Below are 23,999 nucleotides of genomic sequence, written 5' to 3'. Positions count from 1 at the left end.
CCGTCTGAATGGTCCAGATCTCTCACGTCCTCATGCACATACGTCCCCAGGTACTTGTAGTACGTGAGGCGTTGTGAGCTTCTGAGTGCTCAACAGTGACAGTGACATTTCTTTAAATATATTCTGCCCTTTTGCCAGGTTCTTGAAATCCCCAGGGTAGATTCTGGAAGTCTCCAGCCAAAGTCAGCTTTGCTGAGTCTCACAGGGAGGAAATGGATGAAGACCCCAGCCCAGTCTTATTAAAATGCAGATCCCAGGGCCCCAGCCTAACAGAGCAGGTCCAGGGGGACTCCCTGAGCCAGGGGAAGAGCCACTGTCCAGCCACCCCCTGCTCCACTAGGTGGATGTGCCAGGGCTCCTCCTGGCTTTATTGTCACCGATCGTCCGAACGGGCCGGGCTGCTCCCTGGGAGCAGGCAGATGGACTCTGTCTCGTGGTGAAGAATTTGAGCTTCAGTCAAGATATGTGTGGGTTTGAATCCTGATCTGTCACCTACTAATTGTGTGACCCTGGATAGTTACTGAACCTTCCTGAACATATTTTCTCCATCTGTGAAATGCGGATGGTGATGTTATCTCCCCCAGAAAGTTCTGGGTTAAAGGAGATAATGGGGAGTCAGCCCTTAGCGCAGTGCCTGGCACTGACAGCCTGAGGACTTGGTGGTTGGAGCCTATTACTGTGATTCTCCTCTTTCCCTTCCTCCCCTTCCTCCTCATCGGAAGCAGCAGCAGCTGTAGCATCCTTCTCTTCTTCCCTGCTGTGCTGCTTCTCTCTCGTGGTGAAGGAGGTGATTTAGGGGGCTGTGCCTGGAAGGTCCCCCTCCTCCCTGCTAACACCTGATTTCTGTTTCTAGGATCATCTGAACTTCTACTGTACCGGTAGCAGTTTGGGGAACTTGCTCCTGTCCATCAAGTGTGAGGAGGCAGAGGGCATTGAGTACCTTCGGATTGTTCTCAGGTAGGGCTGCTGCACTGCTGGAGGCCACACCCCTAGTAGCAGGGACCCAGAAATACCAGTCTGACCAGTCCTGTCTGGTTGTGCTGGCAGAACAGACTGGGCTATGTTGGAGTTGCCAGGCAGGGAGGCCAGGTGTTTATGCCAGCTGACTGATTGCAAGGGTCACAGCAATCTCCTGGTCTCAGCTCACATAGGCCATACCCTCACCTGCCTGTCTCTGGCTGTGAGGAAGATGGGAAGAAAAAGTCGGGAGCTCCTTTTGCAGAGACACGACCCCACATCATCCTGGCAGAGGGTTTGCTAAACACTGCCCGTGGCTTGTATCCAGTCAGGGAATATAGATCCCAAAGCATCTCTGTATGTGCTGGGTTCCGCACATGGAAAGGTGGTCACAGCAGCAGCTAAGCCCAGGACCTCTCTGGCTTGTGATATCCTCTCAGGCGGGAACTGGGACCGGTTTCTATTTGGTTTGACTGACATGCCTTGTAGAACCTCCTTTGTACCAGGAAATGTGATAGGTGGTTGGGCTGCAATGCCGACTGAGCCGTGGTCCCTCCTCTCTCAAGGTCTGGTGGGAGAGAAAAATAGAGGCTTTTAATGTGTGTCACAGGTTTTATTTTAATGTATACACAGGATGCTGGGGGAGCACAGGGACTCTGTGTCCTATTTCTCTGTCCATGGTGGGCTGGTAGAGGAGCCAGGACGGCCAGTGAGAAGGCCGAGTGCTGGGCTTAGCAGAGTGCTGTGAACCGGGCCAGCTCCCGGTCCCTATTTGCTGAATGGAATTGAAAGTTGTTGAAGGTATTTGGAAAAGAATGAAAACATGTTTGGTTTTTTTGGTCCAAATTTTGAGATAAATATGGGAGGGGACAGGGACACATAACCCTGCTCTGGGAGAGGTGGGGTGGTACCAGGAAGTTGTTAGCACCCATCTGGTCTTGGTTGGCTTTTTATGAAGAAAGGGAACAATTTAGCCCCAGCCAGCAGTGGCAGGTAGAGCCAGTCCCATTTCGAGCAGGGCTTCTTCCTTGGTGAGTCTGACAAAAAGGGGGTGGTGGGCACAGTGGTGGCCCTAGGCCTGTGCTGCCTTGCCCCAGGCTACCCATCGCCTGCCCCCTCAAGTGGCAGGAAGAAAAATAATTAAACATGGGCAAGGGAGATCCTAAAAAGCCGAGAGGCAAAATGTCATCACATGCTGTCTTTGTGCAAACCTGCTGGGCGGAACACAGGGAGAAGCCCCGGTGCCTTTGTCAGCTTCTCTGTGTTCTCAGACGTGCTCCAGACAGGTGGGGCACCCACCGTCTGCTAAAGAGAAAGGAAAATGTGAAGACGTGACAAAGGCGACAAAGGCCTGTTATGAAAACTTATATCCCTTCAAAAAGAAGTTCAAGGATCCCAAAGCACCCAGGAGGCCTCCTTTGGCCTTATTTTATTGGTTTTGTTCTGAGTATCATCCAAAAACCAAAGGAGAGCACCCCGGCCTGTCCGTGGGTGATGCTGCAAAGAGGCTGGGAGAGACGCGGGGTGACGCTGCAGCAGGTGACAGCAGCCTGGTGGAAGGAGGCCGCTGAGCTGGAGGAGAGGCAGGGAAAGGTACCGCTGCACGCCGGGCGACGGGAGAGCCCGATGCAGCGGCAGAGGAGCCATCGGGGCTGGAAAATGCAAGAGAAAGAAGGAGGAGGAGGAGGAAGATGAGGAAGATGAAGAGGAGGAGGAGGGAGATGAAGGTGAAGATGATGAATTAGTTGGTTCTAGCACAGTAGTTTTTCTTGTCTACAAAGCATTTAACCCCAGTACACAACCCACTCCTTTTAAAGAAGAAAAAAATTGAGATGTAAGACTGTGTAAGATTTGTTTTTAAACTGTGCAGTGTCTTTCTATTTTTGTATAGTTACCACACTACCGAATGTGTCTCTAGAGAGCCCTGTCCTCCTGGCATCTTCAGTAGCCACTAACCTCGCCTGGTACCGTACGGGGGTTATAGATTGGCATGGAAATTTAAAGCAGCTTCTTGCTGGTGCACGGCACAGATTAGTTATATGTGGGGATGGTGGCTTTTCATCTTTTGTTGTCTCTGATGCAGCTTACACGAAGTAATTGTTGTTCCTTACCTGAAAACCACTCTGTAATTGCAAAGAAGTTGCAGCTGTTTTGTTGACATTTTAATGCTTCTAAGTAAATATAATTCTTTTATTAGAAAAAAAAGGGAGCAATTTTTTAAAACTGAGGTTCACCTGGCTAAAAATAATATTTGCAAGGCAAGGAAGAATCATTTAAACCACTGGAACCAGTTTTCTCGGAGAGCAGTACCTGTACCCCCACTTCCAAATAGGATTTTGAGCTAGGTGAACCTCTGTAAAGGGAATTACTTCCTTTCTTAATAAAAATCAGACCTAAATTGGGTAGGATTTCTGAGTAAGATGACAGTTGAACATAAGGATCCCTTTTCTAAAACTAGATCCTATCTGAAATGTTGCATCAGGACTGAAAACTAGAGAAAGATGTCAGAAACGTAACAGATCAGTTTTTATTTCTGTTATCTGTGGGGCAGTTAGGACTATAATGTAGGTGATATTGAGAGTTGAACTCCAGCTTCCCTTCCTTAGAAAGCAGTGTGATCTGGGAATATATGAAATTGGAGAGTGTAGGGGAGTCCTATACTTTTTAGAAGTAAAGGTGAGTCCTGAACAGTTGGGGTCTTTCCACATGGAATCACTTTTGTGCTTTTGAGCCAACAGCATTTGAAATGTGTTGCCACGGGGAGCCCAAGGACAAGCTCAAGTGTGACTCTCCCACATAGAAGGCCAGTGGGTAGGGTGGTGGAGAGAAACTATATACCAGCTAGGAAGTTGGACAATCCCATCATGCACTTAGAGTGATGACCAGGCCAAATTGAAAACCAGACATAAAAACATTGGCCTCATGGCTCTGCCATTTTACCAGATACAAAGGAGAAATTGTGCAGAGATGAAATTTCCCAGTTGGCAGGGACTCCTGTCCCAGCCTTCTTCCTCATTCCTCATAGGCTTCTGGATTATTTAATTGATGTCTTATTTTCTAAAGAAACTTTTTCATTGATTGAAGATGAGGAGGAGGAGAACAGAGATAGAGAGAAACATCAACTCGTTCCACCTAGTTGTTCCATTTAATTGTGTCCTCATTGATTGCTTCTCATATGTGCCCGTGACCTCGGTGAGTTGGGACAATGCTTTCCCCACTGAGCCATCTGGCCAGGGCCTAATTGATGTCTTATAACAATAGCTCTTCAGCCTAAAATCTGAGAAAGATATTTTAATAGCCTCTGTTTGTGCCACAAGAGTAGCCAAGAAGAATCTACCCACAATTTGGAAACAAATAAGCCTAAATTGATTTTTTTCTTTTTCAAGTTTAAATATGAAGGGAGGGAGAAGAGGACGAGGAGGAGGAAGAAGAGGACATCATCACAAGTCAGTGAAAGAAAAGATTCTGCATCTAAAAAAGCACAACCTAGCATTAGCAGGTAGGGAAATAATCGAGTTTTGGAAAGAATTTACTACAGAAAGCCAAGTAAATATAGATTTCTATTAGCTTGGTATTTTCAGCAAACTTCTAGAAAAAAATAAATAGTATGAAAGAAAAGGCAAAAGATAAAATAAGGCAATAGAATGAGATAAAAATTTGCTGGTTAAATTAAGGAAATAAGAAACTAAAAATTGCCTAAAGAAATTTTAAGTGGCTTTAGAAGCAACAAAGAACAAAAGTTAGTAATATTAAGAACATGCTTAAGAAACTCTCACATAACTCAAAAGAAAACATAACTTCAAAATGATAAGCAAAATTATAATAAATATGGAAGGTGGTGAGCCAGATTTAAACATGGATAATTGATGTTTTTAAGGTGACTGAAGATTTAAATCTGCATATCAAAAAGACTCACCCACTATCAGACAAAAATTAATGAAAGGAAGCTATAGCTGGACATATTTTGATGAAAATTTAATATACCATGCATATAAAATCATTGGTAGAATGAAAGCATTCTAAATAAATAAAGACAAAGAAAACATACACATATAGAAAAAGAACATAAAGGAATCAATATGATAACAGAAGCAAGTCTGGGAGAAGACAAGATGGTGATGGAGTAGGTGCACGTACCAACTTCTACCTCCGAGAACCAAAGTGGATTACAAACTAATTTTAAGAACAATCATCTGGAAAAACCAACTTTGGACTAAACTAAGAGGACTCTTCAACCAAGGAACACTGAAGAAGCCACACTGAGACTGGTAGGAAAAGTAGAAACGCGGAGAGGGCTGCCCAGCTCCCCTGAGCGAACGGCAGCTGGTAGAGACTTGCGTGGTGGGAAGTGAGTTTAGCAGAGAGGGGAGGGTCCTGAGTCCCAGGAACAAAGCCCCAGCCTGCAGCCCCAGAGCCTAGAAGAGGCATATGGACAATATTTAGCTGGAAACAAGACAGGATACTGTTTGTGAGAAAGAGACTGATTTCTCAGACCCAGGATTCTTTTTAAAGGGACCGCGCAGAAAACCTCTCTCACAACCACTCACTCGGGGCTCCAGGAGACGGGGAGAGAGGAGAGGACCGGAGTAGCAGGAAAAGTGTGTAATCTAGGAGGCACAGGGAGAATACATTTTGAGAGACAGCCACCCTAACCCCTGGGACGAGTCACTCCCCAAATCTGAAGTGAATATTTCCCGTGGAAACAGCAATACCAGCAAAGGGAAGCAGGACACCAGCCAAACAAGCTCTCCCGTGCGTACTCAGAGCAGAGTTGCTTAGAAGGAGGGAGCTTTCGGGACTACAGTAATGAGTCTTAGGGACTGAGCTGCAGGACCCCCACCCATACAGCTGAGGGCTCGCCCGAGGGCTGGCAGCAGTGGGACATGGAAGTGCGATTCTGTCGGCAAGGGTGGAAGCCAGCTGGCCACCACTGAGGCCCAGGTGTGAGCTCGGTCTTGCCCAGCTGCGGAGGAGGGGATGTGCAAAAGTGGTCAAGCCCAGCTGTGGACCGCCTGCAACCCAGCCTGTGGGGGAAAGGCAGGAGCACCGGAAGGGCAGAGACCCACCCTTCAGCAAGGGTGCAGGAGCACAGCCTTGCCCCGCCTGTGGAACCAAGGCTTGTGGCCTAACTTGGGAGCCGGCTTGTCCCGCGGGGGTGGAGCCAAAAGTCCAGAACAGGTGGAGTCCCGCTACTGAGCTTGGGCACGCAGTCCCGCCCGGCCTGTGGAGCCAAGGCTTGCAACTGTCCTATGAGCGGGCTCCTCCTGCAAGGGTAGGGCCAAACTCCGGAATCAGGCGGAGACCCGCAGCTGAGCAAAGGTGCTCAACCCTGCCCTCAGGGCTGAGCATAATGCCACCCACAGGGGCGGGATGAAGGCCAAGGCCACCGAGGCTTGTACACCCAAGCACATGATCACAGCTACTCCCGTAAAGGAGAGGCGGAAACCACAGCAACAGCCGCAGTGGGCAGCCACCGGCAACGCCCATACCTAAACGCCCTAGCCAGCAACAGCAGAGGGGATGGTGGGCCTGCAGACAGACCACACCTAGGGAACACAGAGGCCACACCCAGTGGACTCCAGTGGCCAAAACCTTCTCTTACACAGAAAAAATGAGAAGGCAGAGAAATGCAACACAAATGAATCAAGAGAAATCCCCAGAAAAGGACCTGAATGAGTCAGATATAATCAAATTACCAGAAGCAGAGTTTAAAATAACAATTGTTGGGATGCTCAAAGATATTAGAACAATAGAGCGTCGGCCTAGCGTGCGGAGGACCCGGGTTCGATTCCCAGCCAGGGCACACAGGAGAAGCGCCCATTTGCTTCTCCACCCCTCCGCCGCGCTTTCCTCTCTGTCTCTCTCTTCCCCTCCCACAGCTGAGGCTCCATTGGAGCAAGGATGGCCCGGGCGCTGGGGTTGGCTCTGTGGCCTCTGCCTCAGGCGCTGGAGTGGCTCTGGTCGCAACATGGCGACGCCCAGGATGGGCAGAGCATCGCCCCCTGGTGGGCAGAGCGTCGCCCCTGGTGGGCGTGCCGGGTGGATCCCGGTCGGGCGCATGCGGGAGTCTGTCTGACTGTCTCTCCCCGTTTCCAGCTTCAGAAAAAAAAAAAGAAAAAAAAAAAAAAAAAGATATTAGAACAACAATAGATGGTCATTATGAATACCTAAATAAAGAGATAGTAAATATAAAAAAGGACATTGAAATAATAAAATAGAATTAGTCAGAAATGACAGAGATAATATCAGAAATGAAAAACACAATGGAAGGAATTAAAAACAGGATGGATGAAGCTGAGAATCGAATCAGTGAGTCAGAGGACAAGATAAATGAAGGCACGAAGCAGAGCAGAAAAAAGAAAAGGGACTCTAAAAGTCTGAGGAAACTCTAAGAGAGCTCTGTGACAACATGAAGAGAAATAACATCCGCATCATAGGGGTTCCTGAAGAAGAAGAGAAAGAACAAGGGATAGAGACTTTGTTCAAACATATCATAGCTGAAAACTTCCCTCAATTAAGGCAGGAAAACATCTCACAAATTCAAGAAGTACAGAGATTCCATTAAAGAGAAACCCAAAGAAATCTACACCAAGACACATCATAATTAAAATACCAAAGCTAAGTGATAAAGAGAAAATATTAAAAGCTGCTAGAGAAAAAAGACTATCACCTACAAAGGAGCCCCCATAAGGATGACTTCCAACTTCTCAACAGAAACACTTGAGGCCAGAAGGGAATGGCAAGAAATATTCAAAGTAATGCAAAACAAGAGCCTACAACCAAGACTACTTAATCCAGCCAGGCTATCATTTAAAATTGAAGGAGAAATAAAAAGCTTTCCAGACAAAAAAAATCTTAAGGAATTCACTGCAACCAAACCAAGGCTGCAAGAAATGCTAAGGGGCCTGTTGTAAACAGCTCAAAGGTGAAAAAGAATATAGCAAAAGAGGAATACAGTTTTAAAGAATAAAATGGCAATAAACAACTACATATCAATAATAACCTTAAATGTAAATGGTTTAAATGATCCGATCAAAAGACATAAGGTAGCTGTGTGGATAAGAAAACAGGACCCATACATATGCTGTCTACAAGAGACACACCTTAAAACAAAAAGATGCACATAGACTGAAGATAAAAGGGTGGAAAAAATATTTCACGCAAATGGAAATAAAAAAAAGCTGGGGTAGCAATACTTATATCGGACAAAATGGACTTTAAAACAAAGACTATAGTAAGAGATAAAGAAGGTCACTACATAATGATAAAGGGAGCAATCCAACAGGAAGATATAACTGTTATAAATATCTATGCACCTAATATAGGAGCACCTAAATATATAAAGCAGACTTTGATGGATTTAAAGGGCAAGATCAACAGCAATACTATAATAGTAGGGGATTTCAACACCCCACTACCATCACTAGATAGATCCTCAAGAAAGAAAATTAACAAAGAAACAGCAGACTTAAAAGACATACTAGATCAACTCGTTTTAATAGCTATCTTCAGAATCTTTCACCCTAAAGCAGGAGAATATACATTCTTTTCAAGTGCTCATGGTACATTCTTTAGGATAGACCACTTGGTAGGGCATAAAAGCGGTCTCAACAAATTTAAAAAGATTGAAATCATATCGAGCACTTTCTCTGATCACAATGGCATGAAACTAGAAATCAACCACAACAGAAAAACTGAAAAATACTCAAACACTTGGAAACTAAATAGCATGTTATTAAATAACAAATGGGTTAACAATGAGATCAAAGAAGAAATAAAAAAATTCCTAGAAACGAACGATAACGAGCACACATCAACTCAAAATTTATGGGACACAGCAAAAGCAGTCCTGAGAGGGAAGTTTATAGCATTACAGGCATACCTTAAGAAGCTAGATAAAGCTCAAATAAACAACTTGACCCTGCATCTAAAAGAACTAGAAGGTCTGACCTGTGGTGGCGCAGTGGATAAAGTGTTGACCTGGAAATGCTGAGGTCGCCGGTTCGAAACCCTGGGCTTGCCCGATCAAGGCACATATGGGAGTTGATGCTTCCAGCTCCTCCCCCCGTTCTCTCTCTCTGTCTCTCCTCCTCTCTAAAATGAATAAAAAAATAAAAATTAAAAAAAGAAGTAGAAAATGAACAGCAAGTAAAGCCCAGAGGTAGTAGAAGGAAGGAAATAAAAATGATCAGAGCAGAAATGAGGATCAATGAAACCAGGAGGTGGTTCTTTGAAAAGGTAAACAAGATCGATGAACCTTTAACCAGACTCACCAAGAAAAAAAGAAAGAGGACTCAAATAAAATTAGAAATGAGAGTGGAGAAATAACAACTGAAACAACGAAAATACAAAATATTGTAAGAAAATACTATGAAGAACTGTACGCTAAAAAACTAGACAACCTAGATGAAATGAACAAATTCCTTGAAACATATAATCTTCCAGAAATTAGTCTGGAAGAATCAGAAAACCTAAACAGACCAATTACAACAAATGAGATTGAAACAGTTATAAAAAAACTCCCAAAAAAGAAAAGTCCTGGGTCTGATGGCTTTACAAGTGAATTCTACCAAATATTTAAAGAAGAACTAGCTCCTATCCTTCTCAAGCTATTTCAAAAAATTCAAGAGGAAGAAAGACTTCCAAGCTCCTTTTATGAGGTGAGTATAATTCTGATTCCAAAACCACACAAAGACAACACAAAGAAAGAAAATTATAGGCCAATATCCCTGATGAATTTAGATGCTAAAATCCTCAACAAAATATTAGCAAACTGGATCCAGCAATATATGAAAAAAATCATACAGTATGATCAAGTGCGATTTATTTTTGGGAGGCAAGGCTGGTACAATATTTGCAAATCTATCAATGTGATTCATCACATAAACAAAAGGAAGGAGAAAAACCACATGATAATTTCAATAGATGCAGAAAAAGCATTTGATAAAATCCAGCACCCATTTATGATCAAAACTCTCAGCAAAGTTGGAATACAGGGAACATACCTCAACATGATAAAGGCCATCTATGACAAGCCCACAGCTAACATCATACTCAATGGGCAAAAATTAAAAGCAATCCCCTTAAGATCAGGAACAAGGCAGGGGTGCCCCCTTTCACCACTCTTATTTAACATAGTCCTGGAAGTCCTGGCCACAGCAATCAGACAAGAAAAAGAAATAAAAGGCATCCAAATTGGAAAAGAAGAAGTAAAACTATCATTATTTGCAGATGATATGATATTGTATATAGAAAACCCTAAGTCTCAGTCAAAAAACTACTGGACCTGATAAATGAATTCAGCAAGGTGGCAGGATATAAAATTAATACTCAGAAATCAGAGGCATTTTTATACACTAACAATGTACTGTCAGAAAGAGAAATTAAGGAAGCAATCCCCTTCACCATTGCAACCAAAAAAATAAAGAACATAGGAATAAATTTAACCAGGGAGATTAAAGACTTGTACTCGGAAAATTATAAAACATTGATAAAAGAAATCAGGGGAGATACAAACAAGTGGAAGCATATACTATGCTCATGGTTAGGAAGAATAAACATCATTAAAATGTCTATATTACCCAAAGCAATTTATAAATTCAATGCAATACCAATTAAAACACCAATGACTTACTTCAAAGATATAGAAGACATATTCCAAAAATTTATATGGAACCAAAAGAGAACATGAATAGCCTCAGCAATCTTGAAAAGGAAGAATAAAGTGGGAGGTATCACACTTCCTGATATCAAGTTATACTACAAGGCCATTGTACTCAAAACAGCCTAGTACTGGCATAAGAACAGGCATATAGATCAATGGAACCGAACTGAGAACCCAGAAATAAACCCACACTTTTATGGACAACTGATATTTGACAAAGAAGGTAAGAGTATACATTGGAGTAAAGACAGCCTCTTCAACAAATGGTGTTGGGAAAATTGGACAGCTACCTGCAAAAAAATGAAACTAGACCACCAACTTACACCATTCACAAAAATAAACTCAAAATGGATAAAAGACTTAAATGTAAGCTGTAAAACCATAAGCATCTTAGAAGAAAACATAGGCAATAAGCTCTCTGACATCTCTTGCAGCAATATATTTGCCGATTTATCTCCATGGGCAAGTGAAATAAAAGACAGGATAAACAAATGGGACTATATCAAACTAAAAAGCTTCTGCACAACTAAAGACAGTAAGAACAGAATAAAAAGACAAACTACACAATGGGAGAAAATATTTGACAATACGTCTGATAAGGGGTTAATAACCAAAATTTATAAAGAACTTGTAAAACTCAATACCAGGAAGACAAACAATCCAATCGAAAAATGGGCAAAAGAAATGAATAGACACTTCTCCAAAGAGGACATACAGATGGCCAATAGGCATATGAAAAAATGTTCAACATCACTAATCATTAGGGAAATGCAAATTAAAACCACAATGAGATACCACCTCACACCAGTAGAATGGCACTCATCAACAAAACAACACAGAATAAGTGCTGGCGAGGATGTGGAGGAAAGGAAACTCTCCTGCACTGCTGGTGGGAATGCAGACTGGTGCAGCCACTGTGGAAAACAGTATGGAGATTTCTCAGAAAATTAAAAATCAAACTGCCTTTTGACCCAGCTATACCACTTTTAGGAATATACCCCAAGAACACCATAACACTGTTTGAAAAGAAGAAATGCACCCCCATGTTTATGACAGCATTGTTCACAATAGTGAAGATCTGGAAACAGCCCAAGTGTCCGTCAGTGGACGAGTGGATTAAAAAGCTTTGGTACATATATACTATGGAATAACTCAGCCATAAGAAATGATGACATCGGATCATTTACAACAACATGGATGGACCCTGATAACATTATACTGAGCGCAATAAGTAAATGAGAAAAAACTAAGAACTATATGATTCCATACATAGGTGGGACATAAAAATGAGACTCAGAGACATGGACAAGAGTGTGGGGTTACGGAGTGGGGGGGGGGAGAAGAGGGAGGGGGTTGGGGGAGGGGATGGGCACAAAGAAAACCAGTTAGAAGGTGATAGAAGATAGTTGGACTTTGGATGATGGGAATGCAGCATAACCAAGTGTCAAAATAACCTAGAGATGTTTTCTCTGAACATATGTACCCTGATTTATCAATGTTACCCCATTAAAATTAATTTAAAAAGAAGTCTAAATTACATAGATGATATATAAAATAAATATGTGAGTTAAATTCCACCATTAAAAAGAAAGATTCGAATTTGCATCATCCCTCCTCCCAACCCCCCACAAATCAATCAATCTGTCTTTATTTTATTAAAGAAAGTATCTAATATATTTAAAAAGAAAAGTGTTGAGAAAGGTTATAACAATTAAATACAAAAAGAAAGCAGAGTTGGCAATATTAATATGGAAAAGTGGAATTCAAGACAAAAAAGCAATCAGTGTGACAGAAAGGGCTGTTGTCTAATGATGAAAAGATAAGGTCCATAATGAAGATATCTGTTGAGCCTTTTTATTATTAATAGTATGTATTATAACAGTATATATAATGATGCATATATATTATTGTATATATACACATATACAGTGATTAAATATGGAGAAATTCACATAATACAATTGTAGTGGTAGATTATAACACACTTCTTATCACTTATAGATAATTAGGATAAGAAATGAGAGGATATGGATAATCTCAATATTATTCACATTAATTATATATATTGATCTTGATTTGTATCTATATTTAGCTATTAAACTTTGATCCTCTAACAGAGATTTTTGCTTTTTTTTTTTAATTTTATTTTTTTAATGGGGCGACATCAATAAATCAGGATACATATATTCAAAGATAACAAGTCCAGGTTATTATCTTGTCTTTCAATTTGTTGCATACCCATCACCCAAAGTCAGATTGTCCAATTGCTTCTATATTTTTATTTAGAAATTAAATTTAATGGGTTGATATTGGTCAATAAGAATACATAGGTTTCAGGTCATCATCTCTATAGCAGTTGAACTGTTGATTGTGTTGTGTGAGATTTCTCCTTCTTTTTAAGTACCTATAGAATATTTACACAAATTGATTGTAAGGAGAACTGTGGTTTTCTGTGAGTGTGCTGCAACAGAATCATCTCGGTACAAAGTGAAAAACAAAAAACAAAGCCCTGACTTTAGGCTTCTACCATTTAAAAGACAATAAAAATTTAAACATGAACATACATATATATTTGAATATAAACATGTAAGATGTATAAAGACATAAATAACAATAGATATTCCTATTCCCTCCTTATTTCTAGCATTCTGTAGAACATATTGTTCTGTAACGTGCTTCTCTTAATGATATATCTACAGTTCTTTTTATATTGGTACACGAAGAGCTTCTTAATTCCTTTTACTGCTGCATACTATTCCCTTACCTGGATGTAAAATAATTTATTTAATAGATCCCTATTAATGTAGATCCCCCATTGCCAGTATTTTAGTATCACAAATAAGCTGCAATGAGTGACTTTGTACACATGTCAATTTGTATGGGTTAAAATAATTTTTCAGAAGTTAGATGACTGGGTCAAAACATAAATGCATTCATATTTTAATAGATATTGCCAAGTTGCCTTCTGTAGGAGCTCTATAAATTTGAGGGTTTTTCTAGTAATGGATCATAGTACTCATTTTTCCAAAGCCTCTCCAACAGACTTTTTTGTCAAACACTTGGATTTTTGCCAGTTTGGTAGGGGAAAATAGTATTTTAATGTCACTTATATTTACAATAATTTTATTGAATTATGTTGAGTATCTCTTCATGTATTTAAGGAGCATGTATTTATTTTCTGTGAACTGTTAGTTTATAGCGTGGCTTCTTTTTTTAATTGGATTGTTAGTCCAAATTTCTATTTTTAAAACTCTTGCAGATAATTTTCGATAGTAGGTAGGTTTAGGAACCAATCTCTGAGGCACAAATTAAATTTATATAAATTTTAAGCAGCAGATACTTTGCCAAACATAGTTGTTTACAATTTGATACTAAAACTAGAAATTAATAAAAAAGTCATGTTTAAAAAACTCACTTAACAATTTAGATATAAACAATCTCAGCAGTTTCCTAAATAACTGTTGGACCAAAGAAGAACTCATAGTGGAAGATTTTTATAAATATATTTAATATAGAATATTTATAAAATAATGACATTTATAATATCATATATGAAAACATATGGGTTGTGTCCAGAGCTGTACTTAGAAGAAAACTGCCTTAAATAGCTTCTTATTAAAAATGAAAAACTATTTTCAAGTTGTTGTTATAGTTAGTAACCTGTCTGTGCCTCAGTTTCTTTGTCTGTGAATGACTGTGGTCAAACCCACCTTAGATTATTGAATGCTTATTATGTGCCAGAGCCTGATATGTTGTAGCTACTCAACAATAGTTGCTGCTATTACTATCAATATTATTACCTACAGAGAAGAAGAAGGAATTAACAAAGATTAAAGCCAATACAAATAAATTAGAAAGAAATAAACACAAGACTTGATGTATAAGTCTAGGCTACAGATTTTTATATAGTATGGAACAAATATACTTCATTTGGAAGAAAAAACAATAACAAAATAGGTTATAGCTAGTCAAGTATAGATAAACACAAAATAAAAATCCACAAAAATTAATAGATGTTATACATATTTAATGCATGCTATTATATTGGACATTTGAAACAGGTGCCTTTCTAGGAAAGCATACTAATTTAACATGAGATAAAAAAACCTGACTAGCCCTGGCTGGTTGGCTCAGCGGTAGAGCGTCGGCCTGGCATGCGGGGGACCCGGGTTCGATTCCCGGCCAGGGCACACAGGAGAAGCGCCCATTTGCTTCTCCACCCCCCTTCTCCTTCCTCTCTGTCTCTCTCTTCCCCTCCCGCAGCCAAGGCTCCATTGGAGCAAAGATGGCCTGGGCACTGGGGATGGCTCCTTGGCCTCTGCCCCAGGCGCTAGAGTGGCTCTGGTCGCGGCAGAGCATCGCCCCCTGGTGGGCAGAGCGTCGCCCCCTGGTGGGCGTGCTGGGTGGATCCCGGTCGGGCGCATGCGGGAGTCTGTCTGACTGTCTCTCCCTGTTTCCAGCTTCAGAAAAATACAAAAAAACAAAAACAAAAACCTGACTAGATCAATGACTATGTAATAAATTAAAAAGTTTTCAAAGAATTCTCTTTCTAAAAGTTTCTAGATTTAGATGGTTTGCTTGCAGATAGTTATTTTCAACTCATGAGGAATAGATTTCATACTGTTTAAACTGTTCAAGAGAAAAATATACAGAAAGTTTCCCAATTAATTTAACAATGCTTAAAAGATTCTCGTGAAAAGCATTAGACCAATGAAATGAAAAAAAGAGAGAAAGAAAAATGGCGCCATTGTTCCTTAAGAATATAAAAGTAAAGATTCTAAACAAAATACCTATTTCAGCAACTCAAATCTAAGCAATCTATTAACAGAATAATCCACTAGAGCCAAGAAAGAGTTACTTTAGGGATGCAGAAATGGATAATATTAAGAAATGTATTTATCCATTCAGTATTTGTTTAACCAAGGCATAACAATATATGCTAGACTTTCTCTAGGGATAGGGACATGTGAGGAATAAGCTCTTGTTACCTGGCTCTAGGAAGCATTTCATATACAGTAGATATTCTTGTTTCTTGCTCATCTTCCTACTCATCTTCTCCTATGGACATGGATTATTATAGGCTGGTGAGGGTGGTCCAAAGATAGATAGTATGGGAGAAATGAAAGAAGTTCAAAAGCACTTGAATGTGTAGTGTGTACATGCATGTGTATATGTATATGTGTGAGTGTGTGTAGGATTGAGAGGTCATGCTGGAAAGGTAAGAAAAGGCTAAATCATGTATTAAACTGTGTCTAGAAACTGAGATTTTTATCCCATGAGCAATAGGAGAGCTCCTGAAAGGATAATGTCACGATCAGGTTTGCGTTGTGGAATGAGCACTGGCTGGAGTAAGGAAAATGGCTTGGAGGGAGGACAAAGTCAGCAGTAGGAAAGTGAGTCAAGAGCCTACTTTGATGAGTCAGATGGTTACCACAGGTGATTATGACAGGTGATTATCCAGGTCACCATGTTGTATAATATGAATGGTGTCTCGAGATCTGTGCTGACCAATAAGCTTGATGAGAACTGGAATCAGTGTGCAATGCACAGAGGATAGAGAAAAATTCCAGAATATCCAGGGAAAACTGACAGTAAGAAAAACAACCAAAAGCATCAACCAATGAGAAATGGATTTAATGCCAATGAAATGCAAATAATGATACTCTTTCAAAATGACTTCAATATATTTAAGATCCTCTAAAGATAAAGAACAGCATCTATAAAAGGGATAATAAATAATGATACAATGAATGAATAGAAATGAATTAAGAATGGATATACATAGGTATAAAAAGGAAATAATTGGAATTATTGAAAATAAAGAAATATTTGTTGAAGTAAAAAAACTTAATACATGGGATAAAATCTAGTCTAACAATCAGTTTAGAGTCAGAGTGAATCTGTGAATTAGAAGATAGTAATCTCAAGGAATTCATCAAGAGCACAACACAGGCCCTGGCTGGTTGGCTCAGTGGTAGAGCGTCGGCCTGGCGTGCAGGAGTCCCGGGTTTGATTCCCGGCCAGGGCACACAGGAGAAGCGCCCATCTGCTTCTCCACCCCTCCCCCTCTCCTTCCTCTCTGTCTCTCTCGTCCCCTCCCGCAGCCAAGGCTCCATTGGAGTAAAAAGTTGGCTTGGGCACTGAGGATGGCTCCATAGCCTCTGCCTCAGGCGCTAGAATGGCTCTGGTTGTGACAGAGCAATGCCCCAAATGGGCAGAGCATCGCCCCCTGGTGGGCGTGCCGGGTGGATCCTGGTTGGGCGCATGCGGGAGTCTGTCTGACTGCCTCCCCGTTCCCAACTTCAGAAAAATACGAAAACCAAACAAACAACAAAAACAACACAACACAGATATACTGATCAAGTATATGAAAAGAAGATATCTGGGTAATAGACTGAGAGGCTCCAACATTTGTCTTAAAGGAGTTCCAGAAGAAAACAATAGAGAAGCCAGTGAAGAAGAAATATGCAAAGAGATAATGGCTGAGACTATTTTAGAATTGAAGAAATAAAGCACATACTATGGTGCTGAGCAAGATTTTAAAACAACATTTCTAGACACATAGAAGTAAAATATTAGAACATCAAAAATAAAGAGAAAAATTTAAAGCAACCTAAGGATAAGGTGATTATCTGTAAAGTAATGACAACCAGGCTGATAGCAGACTTCTTATTAGCCATGGGACAATTTCTTATTAACCATGGGACAAGGGGACAGTATCTTTAAAATGAGGAAGGAAGGAAGGAAGGGAGGGAGGGAGGGAGGGAGGAAGGAAAGAAAGAAATAACCCCTTTAATCTAATATTCTCTACCCAGAAAAACTGTTCACAAAGACAAAACTGTTTTCAGACATAAAAAATGGAGTATACCACTCACAGACTCTCCCTGAAAGAACTACTAAAGGATATACATCAGTCAGAAGAAAAGAGAAACCAAAAGAAAAGGTGCAATTAAAAAGTGGCAAGAAATAGGTAAACTATGTTGATAAATTTAATTACTGACCGGAATAATGAAGTAATTATTTTTGTGTAGTTACAGAGGCTTGAACTAAATTTATAAACAAAAGTAGGAAGGGCAGTGGGAAGGGAAGTGTACAGTAATTGTTTACCATCTCCTCCTCAAGAGAGATATCAAGTAAGTTTAGAGTTTTTTGGGAAAATATATAAATATATGTACTGGAAGTTATAGAAATATAATCTGTAGCAGAGGGATAAAAAGAGTATTAAAAAAACTATTAAACTGAAGACAGGAAAGGAGGAAAAAAAGAAGGAAAACATAGGGTAATAAAAAATACAAAATAATAGAAGCAATTTTAAGTACATGAGTAATCACAATAAGTATAAATAGATTAAAGTAGTCTATGAAAATATCAGACTGTCAGATTGGACTAAAAACACAGCTATATTCTGCTTATAAAAGACATATTAAAGAAAAACAATGTAGGAAGATTTAAGATGAAAAAATGAAAAAAGATATGCTGGGAAAATACCAATCAAGAAAACTATAACAATATTAATATCATAAAAAAATAGAATTTCAGGAAAAAAGCATGAGTAGGGATAAAAGGAGCACTCAGGAACACTTCTTCCCATTCTTGATGTTTTCTGCCGCGTGGAGGGAACACTTTTGTGTAACAGCCCTGTCTTTTTCCACCCTCTCTGTTAGGTGAATTTGGAGCAAGAACTTGACATATGTAACTATATTCTTTCCCTTTTCCCTCTTGGTGCTAGCTGCCATCAGGGCTTCCCTCTGCTCCCCTGTACTCGAAGTCCCATGTGGGCGAGACCCCGTGAGAGGAGGCTTGCTTAGGTCAGTGCTGCCTGTGATGAGTGGGTATTTCTGAAGTTTAGTTAGGAGATTCATTACATCTTCATGCTAACCGGCATGCTTCTTCTAGGCCTTTATCAGTAACAACCGAGTTGTTTTGACTTCCAGTTGCCTTACTCTTCATCTTTTGTTTGTTTCAGAATGTATTTATAACTTGGGCGAAGAAAGATGCCCTTCCCAGGACCCCTCAGAATCCTTAGCCTACACGATGAAAGAGAGAACAGTCCACTCAGAACCTCTCACAATCCTGATCTTGTGAACTTGTACTTATTAACAAACATAGTCTTGATTATAAAAGGCAAAAAATGTTAGGAATATAAGAAATAGACAAATCCTCATTTGTAATGGGAGATTTCAGTAACATCTCTCATTTACTGATGGACCAAGCAGACAAAAAGTTGTGAGGATATAGAAGATTTGAATAATATAGTTAACACATGTGATCTCATAATATATTTCCCTGATGTCAACAAAAGAAAAGTACAGCCTGACCAGGCGGTGACACAGTACATAGACATTGGCCTGTGACACAGAGGACCCAGGTTTGAAACCCCAAGGTTGCTGGCTTGAGTTCGGGCGCATCTGGCTTGAGTGTGGGCTCATCAGCTTGAGTGTGGGGTCACTGGCTTGAGCATGGGATTATAAACATGACCCCATGGTTGCTGGCTTGAGCTCAAAGGTCACTGCTTTGAGCTGAAAGGTTGCTGGCTTTTGTCCAAGGTTGCTGGTTGCTGGCTTGAGCAAGGGGTCACCTGCTTGGCTACAGCCCCCAGGTAAAGGCACACATGAGAAAGCATTCGGTGAACAACTAAGGAGCCGCAACAAAGAATTGACGCTTCTCATCTCTTTCCCTTCCTGTCTGTCTGTTATATCTGTCCCTCTCTCTGTCTCTATCTCTCACTAAAAAAAAAAAAAGAAAGAAAAAAAGGAAAAAAAAAGAGAGAGAAAAAAGTACAATACATTGTTTTCAAGCCCACATGGAACATGAAAAAAAAAGGACCATGTTATAAGTCAATATATTTCAAATAATTAATATCATACATACAGATTTTGTTCCCTGAATATAAGAAAATTAAATTAGAAATCAACAGTTAAAATACTGAAGGAAAAAACCCCATACATTTGGAGAGTTAAGAGAAAACCCTCCTAACTAACTCATGTTTAAAGGGGAAATCACAAAAGAGCTGACAAAATATTTAGCACTAAATGACAATGAAAATACTACTCATCAATGTGTGGGATGCAAAAAGGGTGGTAGAAAATCACTGATTCAAAAGAAGATATGCACCCCCATGTTTATTGCAGCATTATTTACAATAGCCAAGATCTAGAAACAGCCCAAGTGTCCATCACTGGACGAGTGGATTAAAAAGCTGTGGTACATTTACACAATGAAATACTATGTGGCTTACCTTTTGTGATGGCATAGATGGACCTGGAGATTATTATGCTAAGTGAAATAAGCCAAGCAGAGAAAGACAAGTATCATATTATCTCACTTATATGGAATCTAATCAACAAAGTGAACTGAGGAACGGAATAGAGGCAGAGGTGGGGTCACAGGGAGTAGAGGGACAGCTGTCAGAGGGAGGGGGGATGAGGGGATGGGATCAGAGAAGGTGAAGGGATTAGTGAAATTATATATACATAACACATAGATGCAGATAATAGGACAGCAAATCCCAGAGGGAAAGGGGGAGGGAGTTAGGGGGAAGGGACAAAGGAGGGGCAATGGGGGACAAGGGGGTGGGGATGAGGGAGTTATATTGAGTGGGACACTTGAATCCATGTTAACACAATAAATTAAAATTAATAAAAAATTTTATAGAAAGATGGTAGAGAAAGATGTATAGTTTTAAATGCATTCATGGAAAAGCAGAAAGATTAAATGTGCAAACATGTGGGTCAAGAAGTTAGAAAAAGAATAGAAAGACCCCAAAGAAAATAGAAGGAAGGAAATAAAAATGTCAAGAACAAACTAGTGAAGTAGAAAGCAAAAAATAATAAAAAATAGAGCACTGTTTTTCAACCACTTATCTTCCAGAAGTTTCGTGCTGGTCTGAGAAAGAGTTAACCACCTTGATGTTGAACAAAGATTATAGACCCAATGATCTTAGTTGATTTTGCTTATGCTCAGGGTGATTTTTGCCTCAGCTGTCCCTGAAATAATTCTCCCATTTTCACCAGTCCCCAAGTGTCAACAGGTTGAAAACCTCTGGAATAGAGACAGTCAACAAAACCAAAGGCTATCTTTTTGAAAGGATGAATGAATAAACCCCCTAGCCAGGGCTGATTATGGAAAACAGAGAGAAAATACAGGTGGTATTACAGCAATGAAGGAAGGGTCTGAACTACAAATCGTGATGAAGTCCTAAGAGAATACAAAAACAACTCTATATCAGTGCATGTGATGGATAATTTTATGAAAAATATAAATTACCAAAATTGATTCAATAAAGAGTAGAAAACCTAAATATATATATATATATTCACCATTAGATAATGGAATTGGTAGCCACGCTATACTCCCACAAAAAACAGCAGGCCCAGAGATTTCACAGGTGAATTTTTAGCACACCTTTAAGGAACAGGAAATCCCTATGGTATACAAAACTCTTTCACATTATGAGAGTCTCCTCGGCAATTTTATGAGGCTGGAATAGCACTCTGATATCAAAACCCAACATGGAAGTACAAGAAAATTAAAAAAAAAAAATAGGCCACTGTTGCTATTGAACATAGATGTGAAAATCTAAATAAAGTATTAACAGATTAAATTCAGCAGGATATGAAAAAATAATACATAAGCAAGTGGAATTTTACTCATGGAATGAAAAGATGGCTCAACAGAAATGTCATCCACCAGGTTTACAGATTAGAAACCCTGTGATTATCTCAGCAGATGCAGAAAAACATTCAGTAAAATTCAGCACTTTCATAATATGCTAAATGAATCAGGGGAACAAGATAAATTTAGAGTCTTACGGTAAATCCCTTTATAAAGCAACTTTCATCCCATTTATATTTCGAGTGAATCCAGATTTTCAAACATTAGAGTTTCTTTTCATAAAGGTTTAGTTGCATGTGAGAACCCAAATATACCCAGAAGCTGTGCCCAGTTCTTTGGGAGAACACAAAAGCATACAAAAAAACCTCTCCAAATAATGGTAAACTTGACAGCGACTTTGCTTTTCCCATATTTTGATTTTGGACAGCTTTACCAGGCAGGTTCTTTAAGTATCCACCTCCCATGAGATCCCTAAGTAGAGTTTCATTTTCTCACCATCTTAGTGTGGTGCCCAACACATAGGTTGGATGAAATGAGGCAGATCTGACCCTGGGGAGACACAAAACAAGTGTCCCCTGCCTTGTGGTCCGGCATGATCTCAGCCGCCTTCCTCATTGACTCCATTTCTTGTGGACTCTCTTTTATGCAGGTCCAGAGTGAAGACAGTGCACGAACGGATCCCCTTGGCTGGACTGAGCAAGTTGCCCAGCATCCCTCAGATTGCGAAGGTAAAAGCCAACCCCTGAGCGAAGCTGGCTTCCTCTAGTAGCCCGGGGCTGGCGTCTGGGGTAGGGGTGCAGGCTTGTCCTGCGTGGGCTTTACCCTTGAGGAGGGGAAGGCCACTGTACTCTTTGGCCCTTGACTGCATGGGTGGGGGTGGGGGAGGGCTGTTGGCAGACGCCTCTGTCTTTGCAACACTCCCTATCTCATCCTTGCTGCTGAGGCTGCTCAGTATAATCCATGGTCTCTGTCCCCAGGTTCACAGCTAGTTCAGGAGACCAGAGATGTGGAAAGACAGGGCTGGCTATGGAGAGTAGGACTTCAGAGAAGGAAAGGGAGGGGGGAGCCAAGGAGACTTCATAGCAGAAGAGAGTTGGGCTTAGGGATGGCCAGGCTGCTGATCCAAATGGAGGACCCCCTCAGGTATGGAGCCATCGGCTGGTGGAGAGGCCTGCATCACTTCTTTGGGATACTACAAACTTGGGAACTGAGTCAGCAGAGTGGGACAAGAAGGATGTTCAGCTGAGTTGGGCTGGACCACACTTTGGGAGTGGGGATGCTGGGCAGAGTTGTGCCCATTGTTCTCAGTGGCCTCATTTCATCAGGAAAACCCAGGAGGTTAGTTGACTTTCCTGGCCACCCAGTGAGCAGCGGAGCCAGAACTCAGCACCAGGCCTCCCGACAGTGCAGGGCTTGGCCTCCTGTGTTCCTTCTCTAGTGGGCAGGGGAGCCCAGACGCCCTTAAGGACATGCCCCTGAACTGTGTGTTTTTCTTTCCCTGCTTAGGCTTTCTGTGATGATGCCGTGGGACTGAAATTCAGCCCTGTCCTGTACCCCAAGGTGAGCCCTTCACCCCTCCCCTAACCCAGGGCTCCGCAGCGTGGCGTGAATTTGTACACCAGCGGCTCTGTGGGAAGTTCTCTGCATCTTGGTGGGGTTTTGTGGGGTCTCCATGATAAACCTCCATGTCTCCTTCTCCTTGCTGAACCCCTGCACAAACTAGGCCGCTAGGAACCCATCCTTGGCCGTGCCTGGGTCTCTGGCCTGTCTGAGTTGGTCCCCAGCTGTGTGGAAGTGGCGGAGGTACAACAATGTAGCTGCCTCACCTCACTCTGGTCCCTGAGTTCAGTGCTGGGGTGGGGAGTGTTCTACCTCTAGCTGGGGGTTGGGGTCTGGTGGAGATCTACTTGGCCAGCCATTATGGAGGAGTGAGGGGGGCAGAAAGCAGAACTTCATTAAAAAGTAAAAGGCCAGACTGCAGCTCCTCATTGCCAATGTTACTGTGGCTCTGAGGCCTTACAAACCCCTGCTCTGCCCTAGTTAGGTAACTGGCTGGTTCTCTGTTATCAGTTTCCTTAGGACTGTCCTAATCTTGACCCCTGTTCTGGTGTGGGGGTGGGGCGGGGAGAGGAGCAATAATAACAAAACAAACCTACAACCCACTGAAGAGCAATTACGGCACGGCAGGACTTGTATCACCCACGGACAGTGAATTGCTTTAGATTGGCCACAGGAAGAGGCCCCGTGTACCCTCTGCTTCTTATGAGCCTGCGGGGTCTGCAGAGAGAAAGTGGAGGCCGGGCTGTGCCAGGAGCCGTACTGTGGGCCAGCGCCAGGGCAGCGGAGGCTTCCTGGGGCCGGTTCATGTATTCCCCGAGTCCCAGTTCTGACAACCAGGAACCACGAGGTGAAATGTTCTGTGGGGGAAAGAGGTCCTGTCCTGGCTGGACGTCCAGAATCTCCTGGAACAAACACCTTAGATGTTCACAATTGGGCAGGACACTGTTTATCCCTATGCAGTGGCTGAGCTAATGGCGGCATCCTCTCCTGCGCAGAGAATGTGCCAGAACCCTTATCTCAGGCACCTCTTTTAAGCCGTCTGAGCATCTGTATACACTTACCTGTAATGTGCTGCACTCCACTGAACATTTTCCATCACTCAGACTGCCCTTCTCTTTATAATTAAAGCTGAATTAGTGAGGTTTAACTAAACATTAAAAACCCATCATAAAGACCTAACTTAACTACAGGTTTGGCCATGCTT

General features: G+C 41.4%; 1 protein-coding gene and 1 pseudogene across 11 annotated transcripts in view; both read left to right on the top strand.

Annotated features, from left to right (window-relative positions):
- Positions 1–23,999, top strand: part of RAP1GAP2 (RAP1 GTPase activating protein 2) — a 490,286-nt gene that overhangs the window by 178,980 nt on the left and 287,307 nt on the right. For all 11 annotated transcript variants that reach the window (XM_066263014.1, XM_066263015.1, XM_066263021.1 and 8 more), the window contains 3 exons: positions 854–957; positions 21,885–21,963; positions 22,742–22,795. In XM_066263014.1, the coding sequence (XP_066119111.1) occupies positions 854–957; positions 21,885–21,963; positions 22,742–22,795 (237 nt within the window). The remainder of the gene's footprint in view (positions 1–853; positions 958–21,884; positions 21,964–22,741; positions 22,796–23,999) is intronic.
- On the top strand, positions 2,104–6,450 carry LOC136324823 (high mobility group protein B1-like; annotated as a pseudogene).

Source organism: Saccopteryx bilineata, chromosome 2 (assembly GCF_036850765.1).
Source record: "Saccopteryx bilineata isolate mSacBil1 chromosome 2, mSacBil1_pri_phased_curated, whole genome shotgun sequence".
Lineage (NCBI taxonomy): Eukaryota > Metazoa > Chordata > Mammalia > Chiroptera > Emballonuridae > Saccopteryx > Saccopteryx bilineata.
The sequence above is the reverse complement of the archived record's forward strand: the minus strand, read 5'-3'. Positions and strand labels throughout refer to the sequence as shown.